The sequence below is a fragment of the Actinia tenebrosa genome, unplaced genomic scaffold, assembly GCF_029948245.1.
Source record: "Actinia tenebrosa isolate PJP-AT-01 unplaced genomic scaffold, QUT_ActTen_1.0 PGA_scaffold3__52_contigs__length_22856419, whole genome shotgun sequence".
In the NCBI taxonomy this organism is placed as follows: Eukaryota; Metazoa; Cnidaria; class Anthozoa; order Actiniaria; family Actiniidae; genus Actinia; species Actinia tenebrosa.
The window spans coordinates 11037386-11063697 of record NW_028292580.1 but is presented as its reverse complement, the minus strand read 5'-3'; the positions used below and the strand labels follow the sequence as shown (position 1 = coordinate 11063697).

The following is a 26312-nucleotide window of genomic DNA, read 5'->3' as shown; positions in this document are numbered from 1 at the left end:
TAGCTTGGTGTTGTAGGCCACTTTGGCTTTACCCATAAGGGCTAACTTCTCTGGAGTTAAATTACATTTTCCGTAAAGATTAAGGTTTTCCAAGTCGGTATACTGCTGGCACACTTTCGTACACCCTTCATTGGGACAGCAGAAAAGGGAACCATGGCTCTCGCTGCTGGAATTGGGACTTTCTTCTTCCTCCTGTTTTTTTTTTGTCTTCGCCTGCTCTTCTTTCTGGTCAGCCTTCGTTACGACTGTAAAATCTCTCAAACTCGTAGGTCTTTAGGCTTGGTATAGTACTGAAAACAACAATTATGATACCGTGAATACTAACTTAAGGTGTTTCGATACAGTTTCGTGATCACCAAACTGAACTTTTTCAATCGTCGCTTTGACAATGTTCTGTTTGCTGGATCATTTTAGAATTTCTACCAGTTATTGCTCTTGGTTTGAAGTTTGTACTAATGTGTATTTCATAAAATCAAAGTCTTCAACGCAAGAAAATCGAGAAAAATCGAAAATTGGAAAAAATAAAAGTGCGCGCGATTTAGATGTGATGTAAGAAAACTGTAAACACCTAGGAATCTCCAATTCATGACAAACAAAATGTAATTTATTTAAAGAAATTCTTAAGTTAGATTTGGAGAAAATCGCACCAACTTTTCATACTCTCAGTTTTGTTTATCGCTTTTGCGCATCCGGTTTAAAAAATTACTATTGAATGAAATTATTCAAAAATATCCTAAAGCGTTGCTCTTGCTCTAGTTTTTAAACTGTGTAAGTTTGGTCAACTATTTACTTTCTGCTCTTGAGAACGAATTTCGTTTTTCGAAGAGCGTTTTAAGTTTTAAGAATGTCGATTTGTTTTTAAGTAAAGATTTAGCAAATCTTTGAAGTTTTGCGTTTTCCACGATTTCTCATAAACGGTTCAACGATTGTTTTTTTAAACTTAGCTACGTCTTCTCAAGGATAGATAATCTGTACCTGTTTCTATATTTAACTAGACCCTGATTACAGGGTGAACTCGTGCCTTGTTAGCGTGATTTCTGGGAGTGACGTTAAATATTGTGAAGTGAATTTCGATTTGTTTAGTGAATCACCACTTTCTGAAGGAAAATTAAATTAGGTTTCATAACCATTTCCCTCTTTTAACAACTATTGGATTTAAATTTTTACCCACTGGTTTTAATCTATATGCCACCATTGCAGCCTTGACTCCGTTTGTTTAATCTCTTATGAACTGATCTCTGATCGAATGGTATGGGACGTACTGTAATGGCAGTGCATATGGCTTACAGGATCGCTTTTCATCAGACAGAAGGATTGCTAGGACATAGCTTGTTGCCGCTTGCCTCTTCTTAACAAATGCATTTCTCAGGCATTTGAGCAACTCGCAGGTTGCTGATGGTTAGGGTGCAGGTGGGACAAAATATATTTTCCAGATTGCGTTTGATAGAGTGGGCTTCAAGAAGCAAGGTATTGTATTCCATTCTCCCCCAACTCAGCGTTTTCAATAGCTCCTTAGAAGAATTCTGGCTGTCAAGCTTTACTTGATAGTCCTGGTCAGCATTGGTAAGCCCTTTAGCAAGGAACTGGATATCTCTATCTAAATCATCAATCATTTCCATCACTCTTCTCTCTAAATTATCTCTATTGGCAGGTAGTGGTGGTGTTGTCTGTTTTCTTCTTCTTTCATATTCTTTATAAAGAGCTTTTACTCTACCATCTCCAAGATCAATATCCCCACTCCATTGATTTCTTACCGACTCTTGTAGTGCTGGCTTGAGGTCACAAGCATCTACTTTTAGCCAGAATCATCCCTTTGGATGTGATACTTTTAACACTTTATACTTGTATATATATCGGAAGCGGCCATAATTTTTGCAAATGGCTGCATTATATATATGACAAACCTGCAATTCTGGGTTTTTGCCGAATTGTTAAGCTTGGGGCTGCACATTAACTTTTGCCTAGGAATTTAATATTTAAATAATAAAACATATACACAAAACACTCCTTTCTAAATGCAAAAAATTCAAAACCCACAGTAAAATACAAGTTCAACCGTACTGTTTCATACCAAAACTAACTGAAACGAAATATGTAAACTTTTTGCCAATGTACCAAAATAAACTAATTTTTTTTCTAGTAGATGATGACTTGTAGAAAAGTACTAGTGTGGACTGTGTCAGTGTTTCTTGATAAAATAGTAGGAACTATAGGATGTTACATCACAGTGAAAAAGTAGATCAGCCTGACGTTTCAGACGTTAGTCCTTCGTCGGATAAGTAAGGTTTTTTCTACATTAGTGTTAAAGCATCTTAATGTTGTTCAGCAGGAAAGGAGCTCCACATGGGTCCTCTGAAGAGGCGGTTGAAGCATGATGGGAACTCTGAACACATAATTTCATGCCACTCAGCATAGTCATTAGGTGATCTAATTTCAAAATAAATTCAGTGGGCTGCTTTTACTGAGACAGCTTCTTAAGCATTGTTGGTATTTTGGAAATATTGTGCTGTCCCAGGTCGACAAACATTTTCCCAATTCCCGGAATAAAAACCATGAGAACATGCACATGCAAGCGATACTATATACATCAGTTATTGGATACAAATCGTAAAATTAGAAGAGAAAACGTGGCACTCGAGCTTTTGGAGTTTCGATTTTAACAAAACTACAGTTTAGAATACTGTGTGAGTTAAGTTTAACACATAAAAGCACTTAGAACAATAAATAAATATAGCATAATAAACAATACAATACGTTTTTCAACATAACTGCATAATATATAATGCAATAATACTATAATAATAGAAAAAAAGCTTTGATAAGTTGAAAGCGCTGGATCAAAAAAAATGTAAATGACAAAGAGAAAATTAAAGCGATTAGAAATTTGGCCAAAAAGAGATGGAGGGCCCGAAAGAAAAACGGAAAGGCACTACTACAGGAAGGTAGAGCAGGACACAAGAGACAAGAGTTGAAACAGACAAACAAGTTCCCTATCCAATCTCGGAGAGACCCATTGCCCAGATCTGGATAGAACAATTGATTTGGCGGAAAATGTTACGGATGAAGCCTGCAGGGGAATCGACTTAGATAAGGGTAAAGACGAGGAAGACCAAGGGCAAGGGGATGACGAACACAGACTTGACTATGCTCCAAAAAACAACGAAACTACCCCAGTTAAAGCCAATGTTAATCTCCATGGTTCAGTCAAAGAAATTAGGTAACATACAATAGTAAATAACCTTGTAAAGCTTGACCATTTAACCATAATCATTTGATTAACAATCTGAATCCATTTTAAACTTTAAAACTCAACTGTACTTATTTGGAAAAATGTCAATTTTGAAAGCAACTGGCACATAAGTAACTTACTTTAAGTCTTTAAGAGCGACTGTCCACTAATATCGAGCAATGTGCGGCAACAGCAAAAAATCGATTTTCTTTATTTTTGGTCCAGAGTTAGGTATTAGTGAGTAAGTAAACGTGGTGGGTTTTATTTCTTCAAAAAAAATGTTATCGCTGAGAAAAATCGAAAAAACGGTCCGTCCGATATAGGGCCCAAGACGGCACGAAATGAAAGCCATTTTAGGGGTCTCTTTAACGTTATCCTGTAAAGTCGCAACACATTTTCCAGCCTTTTTAAATTGAGATATTCGTTCTTCAACTATTCTTGAACATTTTCATGCAATTTTAGGCTCATGGGTTTATTTATTATTTTTTTAGAGGTCCGTCAAACTCGCTATAATTTGAGTCTGCAAAAACTTCGCTCCGGCACACAAATTCAAAAAATAAATTCTACATGTGGTATAATTCAGAATCTTTCAAAACTTCGGATTCTAAGCAAGTTAATATGGATCTTAAAAGTTCCATCAAAATTAGTTTGGGGAAATTTCCACAGCGGTCCAAACAAGCGAGTGAATAATGCTGGTTTTTAGAAGAAACCGCCCCGTGACTTGAAAACATTGTGTTTGGAGCCTTTGAAATTAGGACGAAAATCAGTCTATAATTTTGCTAAAACGGACAGGTTTTAATTTCCAACGACTTTCTTAGTGTTTCTTTGAGTTAACTTCAAAATATCAAAGCTTAAGAATCGAGTTTTCCTTTTATTTACTTTGAGTAAGAACTACCCAGTTTCTAATTAGCATAGTGCTTTCAACGAGTAGATTTCAAAATATGTTTTTTGGTCTGAAAACACTCCTACAATTCGACTAATGTCAAAGCAATGTTACAGAAAGACGTTTCCTACTTGCTTTACATGTTTTCTTGCTAATTCTGTACAGTTTTACTTCCATTTTCAGAATTAGTTGTGATACGTTTATCGGAACTTGGGATCAGTACTATTGATTGCGTGACCTAACGTCCCGTGGGGGAAGGGGGGCGGGGGGTGAAAAGCTGAATGTAGCGGGCTTCCAGGTTTTGATACGAGGGAAGTCTCGAATCATTTCTTATTTTCTCGATTTGCGAAGCAATAACAAACTGGCTCCTTGCTGGCCTGACAACTATATTGAACAAAAATGTACCAAAGGATTTTACTGTAGTTACTTAACTACCTCGCTGATACCTGAGGCTAATTTCTAATTTGAAGATCTTGCTTACGTGAATCATGGCAAAAGATAAACCCAAGAATGGGAAACATTAAGAAAAAATACTGAAATTGTCAATTCCTACTTGTCATGATGTGCTCATAAATACCTGGACAAGCGTTTCTTTTTTTTTCTTTTGTTTTCCTTTTTTTTCTTTTTTGTTGCCTTTTTTTTTTAGTTTTAGTTTTTGATTTATTTTTGTACTTGCGCTCAGGTAAAATCAACGAAAAGGCGTTTCAGTCAGAAAGACTTAACTTTTGAGTTCTACATATGAGTTTAAACCGAATCGGTGCGACTTTCTGCCATTAAACCTGACATTCGCAGTTTGCATAAAGGGCCATAATCTTGTCTGTATATGGCTTCTTGCGCTTGACTTGAACATCTGTGGTGTCAATACCAAAATGGAGGCATATTTGCTTCAACATTGCGATGGCAAAAGTCTCCAGTTTTGACTTTGATGCCAAATCACAAATGTTATATGTGTCGAAAACCAGTGGGTGCTTTACGGACAGTTCGCTTTTTGCCTTGGCTGCGAATTCTTCAATCTCATATTGATGAATGGCGTTTTCCAGTTCGTCAGCAGTATAATCATCGACATCTTCCTTTGGATCTGGACTCGGAAGCTTCTTCTTTTTAGCTACGCGTGAAAAAAAACTGGTAATCTGCTTGCTTGTCAAGAATTCGTCGCTGTTGAACAGTCGATTGCCGTTGATGTCCTTTGCTGTCATCATGGCTCTAGCAACTGACAAGGAATTTGCTTTCTGTCCAGTAGTTTCTCCTATCTGGAATTTCTTCAAAAGGTAGTCTTTCTGCTTTTGGGAGAATCTTTTTTTACCTCCTAGTGAAGATCTTAGGGCCCATCCCATTGGCAAGGTTTCTTTCTTGTTTTGTGCTGTCGTTCTTCTGTAGCTCGCATCTAAATGGGGGATCCCAATGAACTGTCCTTCTAATTTTTCTGCGTAACAAAGTGTCGCTTTGTCAAAAATGGTCTCCCGCTCCAAAGCAAAATGGTGTTTTCCACAATCTAGATGCTGTTCAAGGGAAGAATGTCTCAAGAACGTCATCGTACACCCTTCTTCAGGACAGGTAAACAGTGCACTTGGCTCTCTAGCTTCTGATGGAGCACTGAGTGTTTTCTCTGTGGTCGTTATTACTGATTCAACGGATTTGGGAGTTTTAGATTTGATCTGTGTAAATTGACTATCGCTGGTTTCAATCAACGTCAGGGATGGTATCTGTGAGTCGGTAGGTAGTTGTAGATCTTTGGATGATAGAAGTTTACCTGGTCCAATTTTGTATGCCTTCCAGATACGAATCCCATCTTCACAATACTCTACATTAGATACTTGACTGACACCATCCAGTTTCAATGTTGGCATATCTGGGATGACGGGGGATCCAGAGAGGATGACGCCCACAGCAGGAACTCCGCCTGACGATAAGATTGCTTTTTTCATGTGCTCATGAGAAATGATATCATTGCCTTCATTGAGGTGGATTCTCATATGGGACTTGATGGTAGCAGCCTTTCTATCACAGGCTCCCTTTCCTCCCTGTGGATCTGAGAAGTCCATGCGCTTGATTGCAACACCATGACAATGGCCTAATAACTTTGCATAAAAAATGTTCGGACCGTTGCGATAGCATCCAGCGTTGTCCTGACGGTAAAAAACTGAGCGTAGTTTGGGCATGATGACTTTAAGCCTTTCAATGACATCTGACATTATAGCCAGAATGACGACGTATTCCTGACTACATGACTCAAAGATGTGAACAAATGTTAACATTTCTAATTGACCATCTTTGCCTCGTTTAGTCGCTACTGTGATGTGCCAAGACATGCCACGTTTGGCAAACCAGTCTTTCTGACTCTCTCTAAACTTTCTTGGAATGAATTTCATGGCCCAGTCTTGGGTTAGAAAAACGGACGTCTCATCGAGGACTTCTAAGATGTCTACTCTAGCCTCATCTTGGTTAACATAGCGCAGAAGATGTGATTTCCATGCTCCAATGTTTGTTTTGGCCTGTCGCACACGGAAAGTCAGCTCTTCCTTTGTATCTTCAGAGAGATTTCCCGACTGCTCTTTTAAAGCTTCCTCTATGCACATGACGGTGTCGGTTAGCATAGTACACCGATCACATGAGCTATCGTGCTGGTGATTACACTCTGACTGATAATCTGAATCACCAGGGTCACTCAAGGCATACCGCCTACAATGATCAGCCACCGTCGAACTCTCAGATATGTGCACCTGCAATTTATATTTAAAAATATCCATCACTGAATTAATTTAAATTAGCCTTTAAATAAAACTAACCGAGGGGATGTTTGGTTTATCTTTAATGCTCTAGCTTTGATTCTCTGTTGTTGATTTTATTTGTACTGGACAGCGAAGGTCCGCTATATTAGAGTTTCAGTATTGTGTGTAAGGTTACTCTAAGTACGTGAATCCGCGTGAATTGCGCTATTTTAAAACATCTGCTTTGACTGCGGAGAGACTCCCTAATCGGCCTACGCGGTCTTTGTACCGTAATGTGATGTTATAGCGGTTACCTTGTAGTCAGTTTTCAGGTAGCGTTTTCCTGCTTTAAGGCGATCTTGTTGTTGTTTTGCCCAGGCCATTCCTAAACCGATGTCTCCTAGTATTTCTGTAACGCTTTCTAGATCGTCAAATGCCTCTGCACCTGTCGAACTTATGTAGTCCAAACCCTGAAGCGAAGTTCTTAAAGAAGCAGGACAGACCATAAGGATACGAAGCAAAGTACTGCGACTCAAGGGCGTAAAGGCTGACTCCCGACAGAATTCCTGGTACTGTTGAATTACCCTTTCGGGAATGATCGTACGAATTACGTTTGGGACCTTGACTAGCTGATCAGAAGATAATTTTATGGTTTTCTCTCCAAAAGGTAAGTCCTGGATGATGTGTGGACTGGTAACGAAGTTAATAAAGTGGTCGATCTTGCTTGTTGACACGGAAATTCTTGACTGAGGTGACAGTGGGACAGGTTCTCCTCTTCCGTAAAGTAGGCAGTGACGTTTGGCCTCAGTATATCGATACTTTGTAAGATCTGGAATCCATTTACGAAGATTGTTTAGACTGACCTTGTCCGCCATGATAGAGAGAATTTGTCTTCGAGTACCCCAACTACCTGCAGTATTGTAACATTCGGTCAGCGCATCCAAAAGAATGGTATCCATGTCTTTAAAGTTTGCTACATCATCAGAAAACCGCTGGCAAAGGGCTGTCGAAGAAGAGACTGACTGCCAGAGAAAATCAGCATCACACGGGGCAATTTCTTCAAGAACGGCTGTTACTCCTTGGTATGCTTTGCGTGTATAATATCGCTTGGTCCTGTCACTAGCATTAGACCAAGGCGTAGTTAGGGTGTGTCTGACTGGACTGACATCTCTGGAACGCAAAAAGCTATTCAGTTCTTGTAAAGGATTTCCAGATGATTCCTCCCAGCTGCTATCATCAGAGGGCAAAAAAAGGCTCCCACCAGGTGTTACTGGGTTTAGATGTGGTTGACCGGTACTTTTTGCAGTCAACGGGGTGCTGTGGGCGGTTGGGGTATTCATTGTTACCTCTTTGTCAGTCTCCTATAAAATACAAGTACATACATATGAAAAGTTAATTTTATTTCCTGAAAGACAAGAAAACGCATGGGAGTTATAATCATTTAATAGAAGGGGCGGATCCAGAATGTTTTAAGGGGAGTAATTCTTACAGGGTAACCAATGCCGTTGCCAGTCTAAAATGTTTTCTGACATAAACACTAGTAATGCATTCCCTCGCCACCCCTGGACCAGACCCTCAGGATATGTGCTAAAACCACGCCTTTATTTAATGCTACGAAAGACATCGACTCACCAAGGACATACACTTCATCTTTGCTTGAACAGTGTAATCGTCTAGAAGGACCCTGCATTCCCGGCATATTGCTGTATAACAATGAAATATTCACATGGCATGATTTCAGTATATCAGACTTTATGGCGTCAAGTTAACGTCTTCATTTGACATTGCTTGAATTTTCACATGCAGCTATTGCAGCATGCAATTTAGCGGGAAATACATTTATTTTCATACTGAATTGGCTTTATTTCATTCCTTAGTACACAAAAAGAGTAACATATATACTAACCTGAACCTACGGGAACAAAGACACCCGTCATCTGCAAGATAGTATTCGATTTTTCTTTGCCGATCCCGCGATCAGCTTTGGGCCATTTTGCTTTCTTTTCGCCATGCCTTGACAGCTCCTGAGGAACTCGGCAGCACTGGGAACTTCTGCGCCAGCCTATACCTAACAATGAACGATGACCTGGACAAATTGTCAACTCTGCAATATTGTCTGGAACCGAGAATATCGAAGCTCGAGCCAAAAGTAGTTCAACCTCAGAATCGACATCCTGTATACCAAAAGCTTTCTTATGCCCGGATATATCCAATTCACATGAACTAAGTGGTATCACGACCATCTTCTTGTTTCGATCTCTGGGATCATAACCGCAATTTCCGCCTACGATTTTCTTAAATGAACAGCTGACTTCCATTCCTAATCCCTCATGAACGAAAGCCGCTTTATTAGGAAGTGCTAGTAAACGTCATTTTCCCATGTCACGTGGTTGAACGCTTGTCCAGGTATTTATGAGCACATCATGACAAGTAGGAATTGACAATTTCAGTATTTTTTCTTAATGTTTCCCATTCTTGGGTTTATCTTTTGCCATGATTCACGTAAGCAAGATCTTCAAATTAGAAATTAGCCTCAGGTATCAGCGAGGTAGTTAAGTAACTACAGTAAAATCCTTTGGTACATTTTTGTTCAATATAGTTGTCAGGCCAGCAAGGAGCCAGTTTGTTATTGCTTCGCAAATCGAGAAAATAAGAAATGATTCGAGACTTCCCTCGTATCAAAACCTGGAAGCCCGCTACATTCAGCTTTTCACCCCCCGCCCCCCTTCCCCCACGGGACGTTAGGTCACGCAATCAATAGTACTGATCCCAAGTTCCGATAAACGTATCACAACTAATTCTGAAAATGGAAGTAAAACTGTACAGAATTAGCAAGAAAACATGTAAAGCAAGTAGGAAACGTCTTTCTGTAACATTGCTTTGACATTAGTCGAATTGTAGGAGTGTTTTCAGACCAAAAAACATATTTTGAAATCTACTCGTTGAAAGCACTATGCTAATTAGAAACTGGGTAGTTCTTACTCAAAGTAAATAAAAGGAAAACTCGATTCTTAAGCTTTGATATTTTGAAGTTAACTCAAAGAAACACTAAGAAAGTCGTTGGAAATTAAAACCTGTCCGTTTTAGCAAAATTATAGACTGATTTTCGTCCTAATTTCAAAGGCTCCAAACACAATGTTTTCAAGTCACGGGGCGGTTTCTTCTAAAAACCAGCATTATTCACTCGCTTGTTTGGACCGCTGTGGAAATTTCCCCAAACTAATTTTGATGGAACTTTTAAGATCCATATTAACTTGCTTAGAATCCGAAGTTTTGAAAGATTCTGAATTATACCACATGTAGAATTTATTTTTTGAATTTGTGTGCCGGAGCGAAGTTTTTGCAGACTCAAATTATAGCGAGTTTGACGGACCTCTAAAAAAATAATAAATAAACCCATGAGCCTAAAATTGCATGAAAATGTTCAAGAATAGTTGAAGAACGAATATCTCAATTTAAAAAGGCTGGAAAATGTGTTGCGACTTTACAGGATAACGTTAAAGAGACCCCTAAAATGGCTTTCATTTCGTGCCGTCTTGGGCCCTATATCGGACGGACCGTTTTTTTCGATTTTTCTCAGCGATAACATTTTTTTTGAAGAAATAAAACCCACCACGTTTACTTACTCACTAATACCTAACTCTGGACCAAAAATAAAGAAAATCGATTTTTTCACTGTTGCCGCCGATTCTTGATTTGGCTCGATATTAGTGGACAGTCGCTCTTAAGAGACTGTCAATGACAATTAAGTTACAATTAATTTGCAGATCAATTATCCTTTTCCAAAGCTATGGGATACGAGAATGGAATCTCTCATAAGGCTCTTGAATTCTTTAGCCCCTCCACTTTTTGTGAAATTTTAATACATTTTCACTAAACTCAGTCCCCCAACCTTGCCATACAATGTCACTATTGAGCCCCCCCCCCCCCCCCCCCCCAATCAAAAAACTGCTCCGCCGTTCATGATTGTGCAATTGTTTTTACATTTTGAAAAAATATTTTCTGATGTAGCTGCAAGGGCCTTAAGAATTGACTTCATATCAGCATCATAAACTGCCTTGATTGCTGACACCTTGTCAAATGCACAACCTCTGATAATGTTGTAACCTTCTCCAGACAATCACCTGCGACCATTCCCTCCTTGCAATACGCTCCATGCAATTAGCTTTCCTATCTCATTATACTTGTTGGAGCTCAAGAGATTGAGGTCATGAGAAAGCCAAGGCCCTTGAAACGTTGAAGATTACCTGAGGGCCACCATGAGAAGGCGGAGAAATTCACGTTTTGGCCCATCTTCATCCACACCCTCTTCTCCAGCAAAAGTAACTACCAGGGCACGGAAGAAAGAAAATGTCTTTCGTTGCATTGCCCTTAGCGTTGATTGTAGTATGGCTTTACGACTGACGACTATGTTACAGTGACTATCAGTGTTCTGAAGATTTGCAGTGACAAATTTTATCAAAATGTCACTTGACCCGTATCATTAGATTTATTTATTGCCAACGAGAAAAAGAAAAAGAGCGGTCAAAAATTATAAAGCTCGGACTCTTGAAAAACTTATAAGAGTGTTAAAAAAATAATTATCATGGTTGAACATCGGTGGCGAAGGTCCCCTGGTACCTTAATAGCAACCTCTACCCACCTGAAGATTTTTTCTTCTTTTCTGCTGACTGGGATAATTTGTAATCCTCTTATAACCTTGCAAGGTGTTGGTTCACACATCTCACACACCGCATCAATCTTGCTGTTTTGTTACTTTGTCCCAGAAAGGACCCAATACTTCTTTGATCTTCATTAATGACAGATAAGGCTTTGAAACAAATTCTATTTTACCAATTGACTGAACAACATTTCTGATATTTTCAGGAGTTGGCAGGGTTGTGTTTCTGTAGCCCTCCAAAATCTCACACAGTTCATCGGTTAGAAAGTTCTCCTTCGAAGTGCTAGGATCCGGGCCTTTCTCACCTCATTTCGTTGACTTGCGGGGAGAACTTTAAGAAAGGAATCAGTAATGCACCTCTCATCAGCATTATTAAACAAAGCTTGGTGAAGGGATGCCCTTGGTAATCGTATTGGTGAAAAACCTGTTAAAATAAAGTCATGATGTATTATACGCCCAAGGCACTCATAGGTTTTTATGTTTCTGAGTGACTTCAAGCACACTCCATATACTATATTTCGAAATACACACAGCATAATAGCTGTTAAGATTTCTTACCTAGTAATACAGCGCAAATGAGATTTGCGCTATACAAATTCAATAAATTTTTATTATTATTATAAATTATTATCAATTCAAGTTTTCTTTCAGCCTCCCTAGGTTTTTTTTCCAATGCTGGGCATCTACTGCAGGTAGTCTCAACTTCAACCTCCTCTAGCAACTCCATAAATATCTGTTTACTGGACGTTAAAATTGGTACTGGTGTGGTAAAGGTAGTGTAGGTGATTCCAGGAATAACGGGTATTTTAGACCTGTTGGTAGAAAAGGTGGCTGTGGAGATGCATATACCGTAATTAAATTTTTGTATGGGTGTTGTATACGTGTTTGGTGTAGGCACAAGAGGGGTACGTCCTTGACTATTGCTGGGAGAACGTTTTTAAGGTCGCCAATATATTTTTGGCAGCCGTCTGGTGGGATGGTGTTCCAGAAATCAAGAATACCATTCAGTTCAAGTTCAATTCAAGTTCTTGCTTGTCACTTGCTTAACTGTTCGCAGCAGATGGTCTTTCAATTGGTGCAAAGCATTTCGATTGGATTCAAAGCAGGCTACTTTGCTGGTGTAGGAATGTAGTTGGTGTTGTTTTTCTCCTAGAATGCCATAGCATCTTTGCCTAATATTAAAAAAAAAATTATGAAAGTGTAAATAAATAAATTGAACTCGAAGAGATCACAAAATTGTGAGGTTAAAAATGTTACTATAATCAGCTTTTAATTCTGAACTTTTATGTTTTGGATTAGTGTCTTGTTGAAACCGATGAACGTAAGGAAATACACGGCGAATAAATGGCAGGAGAGTGTTCTTTAAAATTTCTTCCATAAAGAGGTCTTTTCATTATTCTGGTGAAGATCAAAATGTCTGCCGTGCCACGCTTGCAAATGCCATCCCATACGTGATCTTTATAAGGGTGTTTCACTGTGGGCTTGAGATTTGGTCGCTGGACAATTTTTTGGGAACATATGTTTCCGTGCCGCTGCATCCAAATGCTGCTTTCGTCAGTGAAAATCACATTACCAAATTCTTCTTTTTAATCAAGGCATTTATTGGCATCTTCAAGACCTAGCAAGCAGTTTCTATCTCTCACAAGTTGAAAGTATCTCGGACCAGTTACAACCCATCCAAGCTTTCTTCGCACCCTTTTGATAGTGCAAATACTTATTTCCATACCAAGGTTTTCTTTAACATAGCTTGGAGATCAACGAAAAAGAAATAAAAAACTTGTTTGTTAATAAAATTGATGGCAAGAATCCTATAGTATACCCATAATGTGTTTACCTGTTAAAAAAGATTCATCATTTTTCTGCATTTCTTTTTCGTATTAAAAATATGGTTTTGATTACTCTTATCATTTGAAGAATACACGCACATACGAACTCCTATCTGAGATTTAGACTGTAAGAACATTTTTTGAAAAATAAAATGTATTGAAAATAAAAGCAATGTTGTCATCTGAATCCTTAAAATGAAGAAATAGTTTAGGGAAATGTCAAGAATAAAGTGGACAACATAATCAAAAATGTAAGCTATTTCGGTTTCATTCCAGCGTTCACGCAAAGTGCTTGACCTGATATGTAGATGGATTATCTGTATCGTCGTTAGTATTCTCGATGACATCCTTATTAGCTTCAACAAATCTTTGATAAGTTCGATCTAAATCTCCTTTGAACTTTTCCACCGACTCTACGTTTCTGTAGGCAACCATTAATTTCTCTATTTGAGTGTAAACATAAGTCAACCTTCCAAGGAAGCCAGATCTTGATTGTTTTGACGCGTACTCTCTTTCTCTACGTAAGACATCTCTAAACTTGTCCATATTTTCTTTTTTTTTGGATGATGTAGACTCTAACTTTAAATACTTTACTGATTGCTAAGATTTCGCTAATTTGGCATATTGCAAGAGAAAATGAACTAATAGAAGGAATGTCCCCTATATAGCCTTGTAAACATCATGTGCACAGTTTGATGCTATTTTTAAACCATTTGTTTTTCTGCACGCGCATACTGCGCGCGCTTTACGCTGTTTGCTTACGTTTTTGGGGTTTTTCCGTTTTTTCGACTCTACCCTGAATACGAATGTGCACGTCGAAAGCTTGGCAAATACGACAGGAAATTGAAGTAGTAATTAGTGGTATACAGAATAGGGGTTCTACGTCGGGTGGATCAGGGTGGATCGTGGAACAACCCAAAGAATGACGTCAGCCCCATAAAATGACGTCATACCCGTAAAATAACGTCAAACCAATAAAATGACGTCATACCCGTAAAATGACGTCATACCCTTCATAGTGACGTCACACCTCCTCTTCGGATAGGTCATGTCTATTTTTAGAACAACCCCTATTATGACGTCATAGTTCTTGAGATCTTTTGTATGTATAAACAGATTTTAAACGTCTGGGCCGTGTTGTTCAAAGCTGGATTAGTGCTAATCCAGGATTAACTCTATAGGTCTTTTTAAGAGTTAACCCAGGATTAGCACTAATCGGGCTTTGAACAACTGGGCCCTGAATTTTTTCCTCATCTCCTGAATATAGAATCCGAATTCTTTTTTTGTTTTTCATCAGCGTATCTTAGTCCTATGATCATGACTAAAGTATAGATTTTTAATCTTTATAGAATAGGTATTTATGTTTAATCATTCAATTGTTGTATTTTGAGTAATACATGGCAGATACTAAACAGTCAAACTATGGCCAAAAGCTCGGTGTATTATATTAAAACTTTAAATCTTATTATTAACTATATGCCTGCGTACAAAGAAATCTTAAAGATATTTTAGTTCTTACCCCAACCATGAAACACGCATCAATGCCTTTAATTGCCGCAAAGGAATAGCAAACGCAAGGCCATGTCTAATCAAAAACTGCTGAGCTTTTGTTCCATTACTCAGATCACCTGTTCTGACCGGTTTTTGATTGGCCGTTATGGTATACACAGTATAGTAGTACATAAGCACATAACTTTATGATTTTTCCACTCTTTCTGTAGATGCTTTTAGTTTATACCTACAAACTGACTTAGATTCAAGAAACGCACAAAAATTTCTTTTATAAACTTTTATAACCATAACTGAACAAACTTGATGTACAAATTCAATGATGTTCTTTCAATTTCAACACCTGAGGCTTTGAACAAAAGAAAAGCTTTTTGCATAATTAAGGAAACCAATCATCCGACTTATTGAATCCTGACAACATATAATCATGTTGTTGGTTTGATAAAATTTTTCATTTTTAGTTTTTCTTACTACTCAAGTGGGAATAAACCTTATAACATTCTTGTTCTCAAACTTCACGACAAAGACACATGCTAAGCCAACAAAAGCAGTTGCACTTAATGGTTTTGCATAATCGAACAAGCACATGAATCATCTAGGATCAAAGATATTTTTCTAACACTCAAGATTCTTTCATACTTCTGCGTAAACAGGATGACTAACATCCATCTTCTTCGTTGAAAAGCTTTTAGGAAGTAAAAGTGATATCTCGCGGTGGTAAAGTCTAGTTTGCGATTTTCTTCTCGTCGAATAGATCTGTATTTTCTTTCTGCTCTTTATTTTCTTCTTGGCCTTGTTAACTTTTTTTGTTGCGTTTTCAACCACCGCATTTCTTTTTCTTTCTTGGTGATGAAAGCTCATAAGATATATCTGGTCTTTCAGTTAGTGCTGGAACATTTACAAGACTTAAAAGATTTTGATTTCAGAGCATCGTCTCGATAGATAATCACTTTGAATTTGGGATGAAGCTTTGCTTCTTGTAAATAAAATCTTTCTTTGTAAACCATCAAATGCACATCAGCTAAATGATTTGATAACTTGACAAGATACTTTGCTCCACATTCAGGAACAGGATAATCCCTGCACACTCAGTTTACCATGTTGACGGTTCGAAGAGTTGTTACGAATGAGAGTTTTCTCAAAATGGCCAAAACCAGGACCGTAAGGACAAAACCAGGATGATCAGGACAAACCCAGGACACTCGTGAAAACGGGACATATTAAACATAGGGCCATTTTTTTAGATCCCTTTGCTCAATCTAGCTTGTCTAAGTACATTTTCTATTCCCTGAGTTCGCTAAACTCCAAAACAGCTTAGCTCATCCAAAATTTCAAACATGCCTGAACTTGCCCCAGTGACGTCATTGCAAGGGCTGTTCCGCGATCCGCCCTGATCCACCCGTCCAAAAACCCCTATTCTGTATACTACTCACGCTCTTTATATCCAATACCGCTCATAATTTAGCGCGCACAGTTTTGGGGGAGTGTGGAACTCTTTTCAATAGTTGATTAATGAAGAAACACTTTCATTTGAAATTTTATTAGAATATATGACTATTACAATACACAGCGTGATAGTTAATAGTTAAAATGTTTATAGTTCTCAAATTCTCTGAATTTCAAGCAATGAGTTGGGCATTTTTATCAGTACACTTTTTGTGGAGGAACAATGCCTTGTGGATGTCTTTTTCGGGACTAGTGAAAATTTCACCCGTCTTGAGGATCTTGTATTGCTAGCTGGGGTTTGAAAACATAGCAAAATTGCATACCCTGAGCAGCAGTTTTCTCACAGTACGTCCACCATCAATCTCGAGGATGTAGCAGCATCTCGATTTGGAATACGGGACGAATACATCCCAAGATATGATAATAGGATGATTGTTAAACAAAGGATTGATGGTCTGGGATGCCAAGTCACTAGTCAGCTCTTGGAGGTAGATTTTCTTGTCAGATACTGAGAAGGCATGGCTCTTAACGTGGTTCATTTTCTGCATCAGTTTTATCATTTTTCCACTGTCGTTATTATCGTATAGTTCGTGGAAGTAGTTTCTCAGGACTGGTTTTAAGTACTCGAGGTTTTCTGAACCATGTTCATACTTCATGAAAGAGTCAAAAGCTTGCAATAATGTCGGTAAGGGAAGTTCTCTTTGCATACGAAACCAGACTTTCTGAAAGGCCTTTTGCCTAAAGGTCTCATCCGCTTCCCAATGGATTAGTTTATCAAGAGTGACCTTTCTTTCCTTGGTTCTTTCAATCTCATTAATCCTTTTTTTGTTGGCAATGTTCTCACAGCATCCATAAAACAAAAATCTAAAAAAACTCTCTAACAATAGCTGGACCCCTTAGCCAATTAGCGCCCCCGTGGAATGACACCGGATGGCACCGGCACCGGATGTTGGTGAACTCTTACTTTCCTACTACTGTAATTTGTTCAACTTTCTGGAGTATTTTTTTCATTTATTTTCTAAAGCTTTCGACCTACATCGTCGTCTTGAGGGCAGATTTGAACATTTGAACATAAGGAAAGCACAAGAAAACGTTATCAAACAGCATAGAGCACGTGCAGAAAATCAAACGCTCAAATAAATGATATTGGATGATATTTTAAGAATAGATTCTAAAAATAGCATCAAAGTGTGCACATGATGGCGAGAAAGGAGTCAAGGAAGTTCGAATTTTATATACGTCTTAGTTTGGTACAGTTTGCAAGAAAATATTGAAGAATGTGATGTTTGAGCTTTTTTTGTGGATGTGTGGCGAGGAAAAAAAATCGAAATTCACGATGTAAAAGTCCTATCTGCATGATGTAAAATTTGTCACGGACTGATTTGTGAAAAGGATTACATTCAAAACATTGAACACGTTGAAAACGTTGAACCTATCAGATTCAAGATTAGTCTTTTAACTATCGAAAAGTTTAATTCAGGTTCTTACAATATATGTTTTGATTTAGATTATAAATAAATGTTGCAAATCTTGTTTAATGAATGTTTTCAATCCAAGAAATACAAGTCAAAATATTTGTATTACAAGTACCGAACGAAACCTAACGTCTATCTAAATCTCCTTAAAATCATAGACAACCAAACAACGATTACAATATATTTGTCGGTTTTATTATAGCCGTTGATTGCTTTATATGCCATTAAAGCTAATCTAAAGTTTACTCTAAACTTTAAACTTAACGTTTAAACTTTATTGATGAATAAAAGAATACAAAAAAGAAAAACTATACAACCTGCATATAGCTAAAGCTAGTCTAGGCAGGTTCAATTCACAGAATATACACGTAGATTTACAAAGATGTCTTTCTATGTTAATAATAAATAAATGTTAATATCAGAGTACAAAGAGCTGAATAGGAAATGAAAAGTAGTTCACTGAGTAGAAAATGAAAAATAGCTCATTACAGATAGACTTACTTAAAAAGTTTGAAGATCTCAGTATCATAGCGATTAATATTAAAATCGTTTAATAAAACGGTTTTGATTTCCTTTTGGAAGTTTTTTTTGGATAAACTCCTAATGAAAAGTGGTATTTGATTCCATAGACGTGCACCCACTCGCGAGAAGGAATCTTTTTGAGTGTTTAAACGTGAATATCTAGTGTAGAAATTATCACTGGCAGAAGATCTTGTTTCATAGGAGTGAATATCTTTTATGTAAGTAAAGAGTTTGCTAATATTACTGGGAATATAATCATATTTAACATCGTACATTAGCTGTGCTACTGAATAAAAATAAAGAGATTTGATTGGTAAAATTTCATGTTCAATGAATATCGGTATTGCACTTTGAATTGATTTCACGAAAAATATTGACCTTAGATCGCGCTTCTGCAGAATGAGCAATTTATCAGTAAGCTTTTTGCAAGCTTGACCCCAGGTACATATTCCATATATCAAGAGCGGCTGTAAGAGGGATTTATACATTTTGATTAGAGTATTTTTTGGAACAAAATGTCTCAATCTGCTGAGAATACCCACTATTCTACTTACTTTTTTGCTTATATAATCAATATGAGGCTTCCAAGATAATGTACTATCTAATAAAACACCAAGATATTTTACATAATCCTTTTTTTCAAGCTGTATATACTGGTTACTTTTATAATCCAAGATTTTAATGTTCAATGAATGTTTTGGTTTGTTACGAGCTGAATGGAATAAAACAAAGTTTGATTTTTTGATATTTATGGTAAGTTTGTTTGCAGTGAACCAATCATGGAGCTTTGTTAGTTCATTGTTCATTTCCCTTTCAAGGGTTTTTAAGCATTTATTCGAGTGAAGTATATTTGTATCGTCTGCGAAAAGATGAAATTTTAAAATATGAGAGGCCATACTAATATCATTTATGTAAAGGAGAAAGAGTAAAGGACCTAATGTAGAACCTTGAGGGACCCCAAAATTAATTGCTTCTTTATTCCATATATGATTACTAACACTAGTAGTTTGAGTTCTCTCAGACAAGTACGGCTTAAACCAATCATAGACGCATCCTCTCACGCCATAAATATAAAGTTTTTTCATGAGAATGAAATGGTCAACAGTATCGAATGCTTTCGCTAAATCAATGAAAACTGCACGTGTATATTTTGTTGTCCATATTATGTTGTATTGTACTAATTATATCAAGAAGTGTATTTTGTGTGGAGTGATTTTTCCTAAAGCCATATTGCATGTCAGAGAGAATATGATGTTTATGTATGAATGTAATTAATCTATTATACATTGTATTTTCAAAGATTCTGTTAAACACACAGAGAAGTGGTATAGGTCTGTAGTTACTAGGGTCTGTATCATCCTCCGATTTATAAATAGGACAAATTTTGGAGATCTTAAGTTTTGTCGGATATCTACCTGTTTGCACAGATAAGTTCATCAGTTTCGCAAGATGTTCACTGAGAAACGGTTTAGATGCTTTTAAAAAATTAACTGGGCATGAGTATAGACCATAGGCTTTATTATTAGATAGCGATAAAATTTCATCATCTATTTCAGATGCTGTCACAGGAGTGAAAAACATGGAATTAAGTTGATTTATATTTTTAAGGTATTCGGTAAAGTGTGCCTTGGACTGCAGAATTCGACTAGCATAGTTTTTTCCTACGGCAGCAAAAAAAGCATTGAGAATGCTAGGTAACTTGTGTGGGTTACTAGTAACACGATCGTTAAGGGAAGAATCCTTTAAAGCTGAAACTTGTTTGCGTTTACTCTTATAATTGTGCAAAAATGAGTTGATAGCTTGCCAAGTCTTCTTTGCATTCCTTTGATTTACTTCAAAAAAAGATTCATAATGATTTCTTTTACTTGTTCATATAAGAGAAACTATTTTGTTCCTATAGTAAAAATATCGGTCTTTATTTCCAGACATTAATAACTGATTTTTAATCCTTATAGACTCACGAATTCCCTCGGTTATCCATGGCTTGTTTAGCTTTTTAATATCTCGCTTACTTAGCTTTTTCAGAGGAGCAACTTTGTTGACAATATTGTTTATTTTTCGATAAAAGAGGAGAAGATTTTGTCAACTTTATTTTCTGAGAAGCACGCTGTGAGGCGAGTTTCAGAAATTTCTTTCACGAATTCCCTTTCAGACGATTTTGAAAAGCGTCTAACTTTTTGGCGGTATGTTTTATTGGTTCCTTTGCCAGAAGGAATGATGCAAAATTGCGAGAAATGGTCAGTAATATCAGTAATTAGATTACTGCTGCAAACTCACCTGCAAACTTCAATAGGAAGTAATTTAGATTCTTGAAAACGTGGACAAGATGATGAGTCCCACGGTTTATCATAAATTAATCATAAAGCTAGTTTTTGTAATTTAAAAATTCTAGTAACATGACTAGATTTTCCCCATATAGTACTACGGCAGTCAATAGTAGGTTGAAAAAATGCTTTATAATAGATAATCCTAATACTAATTGGGGGATTAGCTCTTATTCTACGTAATAAAGCTAGGTTTTTTGTTTAGTGTCCCAGCAACATTGTATATATGCTATTTCCATAGTAAATGTTTATCTATTGTGACACCCAGCACGTTTTCATGAGATACACTATCCAAGAGTTTGTTATTGTAGTGGACTTGTAAGTCTGAGTTGCCAATTTTCGTTGTTTTCTGATAGGTGGAAATTGTCATAGTCAAGCCGATCTGCTGCTCCTTTCCCTCCCTGTGGGTCAGACAAGTCAACTCATACAATCTCCACACCTGTAGCATTGGAAATGACAGGGCAAGCCAGGATCATCTCGGCTGAGTGGTAACAGGCATCGTTGTCTTGCCTGAAATATGCCTTTTTGATAGATGGGTGCTGATGTTTTATGGCGGCTAGAACGTCTTGGATGTTGTAGACCATTGTGAAATTTGGCCAATCAGATCACAGACTTTCAAATTCGGCTAAAACACTTTATTGGAAATTCTAATATCTATGTTTATGATTAGTTGGGCTTCGTGTCATCTGATTCCGTTTGTAATCAGTCGAAATAGGTAGAGTCCTGTTACACGATCACCCAATCTTATTTATCCTTCGTATTATTACAGACTGAATTGGACTCAACTCCGTCCTATTACTATTAATCATTGAAAAACAAGATACCTTGTAGTCTCCTTGCAAGTAAAATTTTGCTGTTTTCAGCACGTCTGACATCTGTGCTCCCATTCTCTATCAGCACCTTATTCTGTCATCCAGTAAGCCAACAACAGGAGCTCGTCAAACGGGCGCATACCTTCAGCTGCAAAATAGTCAAGGCCTTGTAAAGATTTCCTTACGGAGGCACCGCACTCTGAGAGTATACACTGCATCGTGCTTTCATTAAAGGGACGGAAGTTTGTTTCCTCACAGAAACGAGAACATTGGCGAGCAATCCGTTTCGGCAGCATGTTGTGCAGAATATTGGGTAGTTGGCGTTTCAATTCCTCTATCTCTTTTTTTAAACTGTCGATTTCTTTTTTTGCAATCGGCATGAATATCCTTAGGACATTTCGCTTTTGCCGTGCTTTGGCTACAGTTTGTGCAGAAGCTGTCGCTGTGTCCATCATGCTGGAAATGAAGGCTGAGCCCAGTATTGAATCGGTTATTTGCCGGTTTTTTTCTTTTATCTTATGGAGTTCTTCCTTTTTCTTTTCTTTTCTCGTGCTTTGTTTTCTTTGTGTTGTCTTCACATTTTTGTTTTCTTCTTGTTGTTTTCACATTTGAAATAAAGCGAAATAACACTGATATAAACCATTCAACCATTCTCTTTCTGACTTCATTGCTTTCTTTGATTAACAGCAACACTGATTGTTGCAAGATTAAAAAAAGCCATATTTAAATCCCCAAGGAAGAAACAATCACTTTTTTCAAAAAAAGTTCAAAATATTTGCTGAAAACACTTCGAAAGGCCGCCATTTTGTTTTCACGTATATTTTACGTTTTGTCCGAGAGACGGTAAAAAAGTGCCAATTAGTCCCTGAAATCCTCAAAAATGTTCGCCATGTATGGAGCGCGCGTATATGCGCGGTTTTGGGGGCAAAGGGTTAACTCTCTTTTGCCTTTAAAGTTTACTCACAAAGAGACCTCAAGTGTTGTTCATCATTATAACATTCAGACAGGGCCTCCATTAATGAGCAATCAACGTTAGAACCTTCGAACTTTTTTTATCTAAGTGATTAAACAGCTGGACTGATTTTCCTGGGGCAATTTCCTCGAGACACGTATGAACCAGTTCTTGAGTCTTTCTTAGATGCAGTCTCTTAGTTCGCTCTGACGCATTTTCCCATGGAATCGTCAGAGTATTTCGGACGGGACTGATATCTGTGGAACTAAGATATTCATTTAATTTTTCTCGCAGGGATTCTTCTGCAACAGTAGAAAAGAAAAGTGACTCTTGGCTTGGCTTGTAAAGGCTTTTTGGAGTATCTGGGCTAAAGCATTCAGTACCATCTATTTGAGAGAGTGTTGGACTTGCAAATACTTGTTCTAAAGACACCTCTTCGTCTTTGTTTTCTACCTAAAGATAGAAACCCCAAACAATTATCAGTTCTACTGCTCATTTTGTTGTGCATAGGCATTATCCCTTCTTCCCTAAATTTTTTTACAAACAAACATACAAACAATTAAATGTGTGAATAAATCTAAGCCGTTTCAGAGTTTTAATTGAATTGAAAAGCAATAATCTCAGGCGAATGAATCGACGGCTCAGGGAGGGACGGGCTGAGGGACTCCTTGCATAATGCCTTAAATTCTAACTCTCAATAACCCAACAAAGATTACAATGTTACAAAGTAAATACAAGCAACATAAAACGTTTTGCAACAAAAAACGGTTTTTAGACGTGAAAGTTATAGATGGCAGCATTAAGAAAGCTCTTTAAATTTTTGATTATAAAACTGGTACGTTTTAATTTTAAGTGACACTTAGAATCAACCATCTTTTTTTTTTAATTTAAACTTATATTACAACGCAACTATTACAGTTACTCTTTGTTACTGTAGCCTTGATAACGAGTAATGTATTTTATTAGTTATTGACTGCACGCTGTAGTAATGTAAAGAATGGATACATAAAAGAAGGATCGAAACATTTAAAAAACACATGGGCTGCAGTCAAAAACTAAAGAATATATTACACGGTATTGAGGCTGGAGTAACCAAGAGGAACTGTAAAATATACTACTACTATATTGAACAAAACTGAGATAAGAGTTCAAGCAGTGTGTTACAAAGTGACAGATTTGACGATGTTTGTTTCTGTATCTGTACTTGATGGCCATGTTTGTAGCCTTTAGGAGTGCATCTGAGTAGTATAGGGGATGCCACTCCTGATTCACCCCTAGACCCCCATTAACGCCCGTGTTTAGGAGTCCTATAGGGGGATTCGCCGCCTCGAGTACCCCTACTTTTACTATGTATTTCGGATGCAACATGGGGATTTATTGCGCCAACTCCCCATTTATAGTAACCGGATTTTTACTATTAAGTAACTTTGGTAGTAATCGAAAATGAGCTCCTAAAATGGCTCCCAGGGAACATAGGAGGCTTACAAAGCGGGTACTTATGAGGTCAAAAACAGCTTTACAGGCATTACCCACAACGCTTCCCAAAAGATATTCCTTATATATAGACAATGGACTCGCAATACAATTTCGAAACATACACCATTCCTGGCAGTTCTGTAATAGATTTGCGACGGTATTGGGATACGAACGCGAGGCGCATACAGCGATTAATAGAGAAGGGCATAGAAGAGTTAGGAGCTGCAAAAGTCTCCGTTGTGGTGGAGGTTGACTTAATGAAAGACGACACAGAAACCACAGTTTGGTTGCGCGCCAAAACGCTAACAGTCTTAGAGTCGACGGACTTGGAGCAAAAGGTGTCCTCGCAAGTTGAGCCAATTTTGGAAACGCTCGCTAAGTACACCCGAGAAGGATCCGGATGGACTGTAACAGCCATCAAAGGTGCTACGATTAGCATTGCCCGTTACGTACCGATTCGCGGTGGTTCTTACGTGCCACTGCCAACTTTCATACAGCGTAAGAAGGCAATAATTAGCGTGCGTAATAAGGATGACAGATGTTTTCAATGGGCGCTGCGATCAGCGTTGTACCCAGCCACTGAAAACGCATTTAGGACGTCTAAGTATCCACACGACGACTTAGATTGGTCTAACGTTGAATTCCCGATGGAAATACGATGCATACCAGAGTTTGAAGAACGAAACGACCTTACGATAAACGTTTACGGCGTTCGAGAAAAGACTATAGTCCCACTACATATTTCAGACCGTAAGGGAGAGCGCATACACCTTTTCTACCACGGTGAGCATTATTCGTGGGTAAAGTCGACGAGCCGCCTATTTGCGACGCATAGCAAAAACGGACATAAGAGGTTCTTTTGCGATGCCTGCTTGCTACCATTTAAGGACCTAAAAGCATTGAAGAAACATGACAGAATTTGTCGAGGAGTTGAGGAGCCAGCTCAAAGAATTCAGCTACCAGAAGACAAGAACTTACAATACGACGACCATAAGCGGCAAAACAAGGTGCCTTACGTGATTTACGCGGACTTCGAGTCCTTGATTACGGATGAGTATGAGGAAGCCGGTAACACGCAAAAGAAAGGACTACACGAGATTTGCTCGTACGGCTACGTAGTTGTCCGCTGCGACGGTGAAGCAGACGAACCAGTGCTTTACTGGGGTCCTATTGCCGCGAGGAAGTTTCTTACGGCTTTAGAAGAAGAGGAAGAAGACATTCGACGCCGCTTAACGCATAAGAAGAAGACTAAGTTAACCAAAGAGCAGTTAGGAGCATATCATGCAGCACAGGAGTGCCACGTTTGCAAGCTAGGTTTGTTAAAGTACGGACGCCGAGCAAAGAAAGCCTGGGCTAAGGATGGAGCTTATTTGGGAGAAGCACACCCTACATGCGGACGTTACGCAGAAAATGGGGATAAGCCTGGTAAGCCCTCCACGCACTGCTTTCACTGCGGTGAGCCATTAGAGGAAGACTTCTACACGGACAAAGTTCTTGATTGCTGTGAAATTACCGGTGAATTTAAGGGTGCAGCCCACTGGAAATGCAGGCAAAGGATAAACCCAAACATGGAGATTCCTGTGTTCTTTCACAATCTTCGTGGGTACGACTCCCATTTACTATTGCAAGGTGTGGAGGGGCACGAAGTAAAGTGCATACCTAATAACAAAGAACGGTATATGTCCGTAACCATTGGCAAACTAAAATTCCTGGACTCACAGCAGTTCATGGCAGATTCCTTAGCCAACTTAGCTAAATACAACGAGTATTCACCGATATCCGACGAAAACGGCGCAGAAAAGAAAGGTGTGTATCCATATGAGTACATGAACTCCTGGGATCTCTTTAAAGAAACGCAGCTGCCACCACAAGAATGTTTCTACAGCACCTTAACTGAGTCGGGGATATCCGATGCTGAATACGAGCATGCGAAGGAGGTTTGGAAGAGACACGAATGTAAGAACTTAGGTGACTACCACGACGTTTACCTGTTGTCAGACGTCGTACTATTAGCAGACGTCTTTCAAAGTTTCCGAAAGATGGCTATGTCTTACTATCAGTTAGACCCAGCAAACTTCTATACAGCCCCCAGGCTTTCTTGGAGTGCGCTGTTAAAGAAGACAGGTACGCAACTGGATCTATTAACTGATTATGAAATGTATAGATTTATGGAAGACGGCATCCGAGGTGGCGTTTGCTGACCCAGCAGGCGTTACGCGCGAGCGAATAATCCCCAAGTGGAGGGCTACGACCCCGACAAACCAAACACCTACATCTTTTATCTGGATGCTAACAACCTTTACGGTTGGGCAATGTCCCAGCACTTACCCGTGCGCGACTTTGAATGGACGGAGCCGAGAGAGCCCGAGTTTTACATGAAAATAAGACCTGACAGCCGCAAAGGCTTTATCTTAGAAGTTGACTTAGAATACCCTGAGGAATTACACCACCTTCACGATGATTACCCACTTGCCCCAGAAGCAATTGAAA

At 38.3% G+C, this 26312-nt stretch overlaps 2 protein-coding genes across 2 annotated transcripts; one reads left to right on the top strand and one right to left on the bottom strand.

The window, feature by feature from the left end:
* Nucleotides 1–4001: 4001 nt before the first annotated feature.
* Nucleotides 4002–10390, bottom strand: LOC148908544 (uncharacterized). Its single transcript, XM_089034926.1, has 4 exons — nucleotides 8727–10390; nucleotides 8453–8523; nucleotides 7135–8181; nucleotides 4002–6832 (listed from the first exon to the last, which is right to left on the bottom strand). The coding sequence occupies exons 1-4, from the start codon at nucleotides 9136–9138 to the stop codon at nucleotides 4886–4888; spliced, it is 3477 nt and encodes a 1158-aa protein (XP_088891052.1). The 5' UTR covers nucleotides 9139–10390; the 3' UTR covers nucleotides 4002–4885.
* Nucleotides 10391–23914: 13524 nt separating this feature from the next.
* LOC148908543 (uncharacterized) lies at nucleotides 23915–26023 on the top strand. The gene has a single exon (XM_089035921.1). The coding sequence runs from the start codon at nucleotides 23915–23917 to the stop codon at nucleotides 26021–26023; it is 2109 nt and encodes a 702-aa protein (XP_088892047.1).
* The last annotated feature ends 289 nt before the right edge of the window (nucleotides 26024–26312 follow it).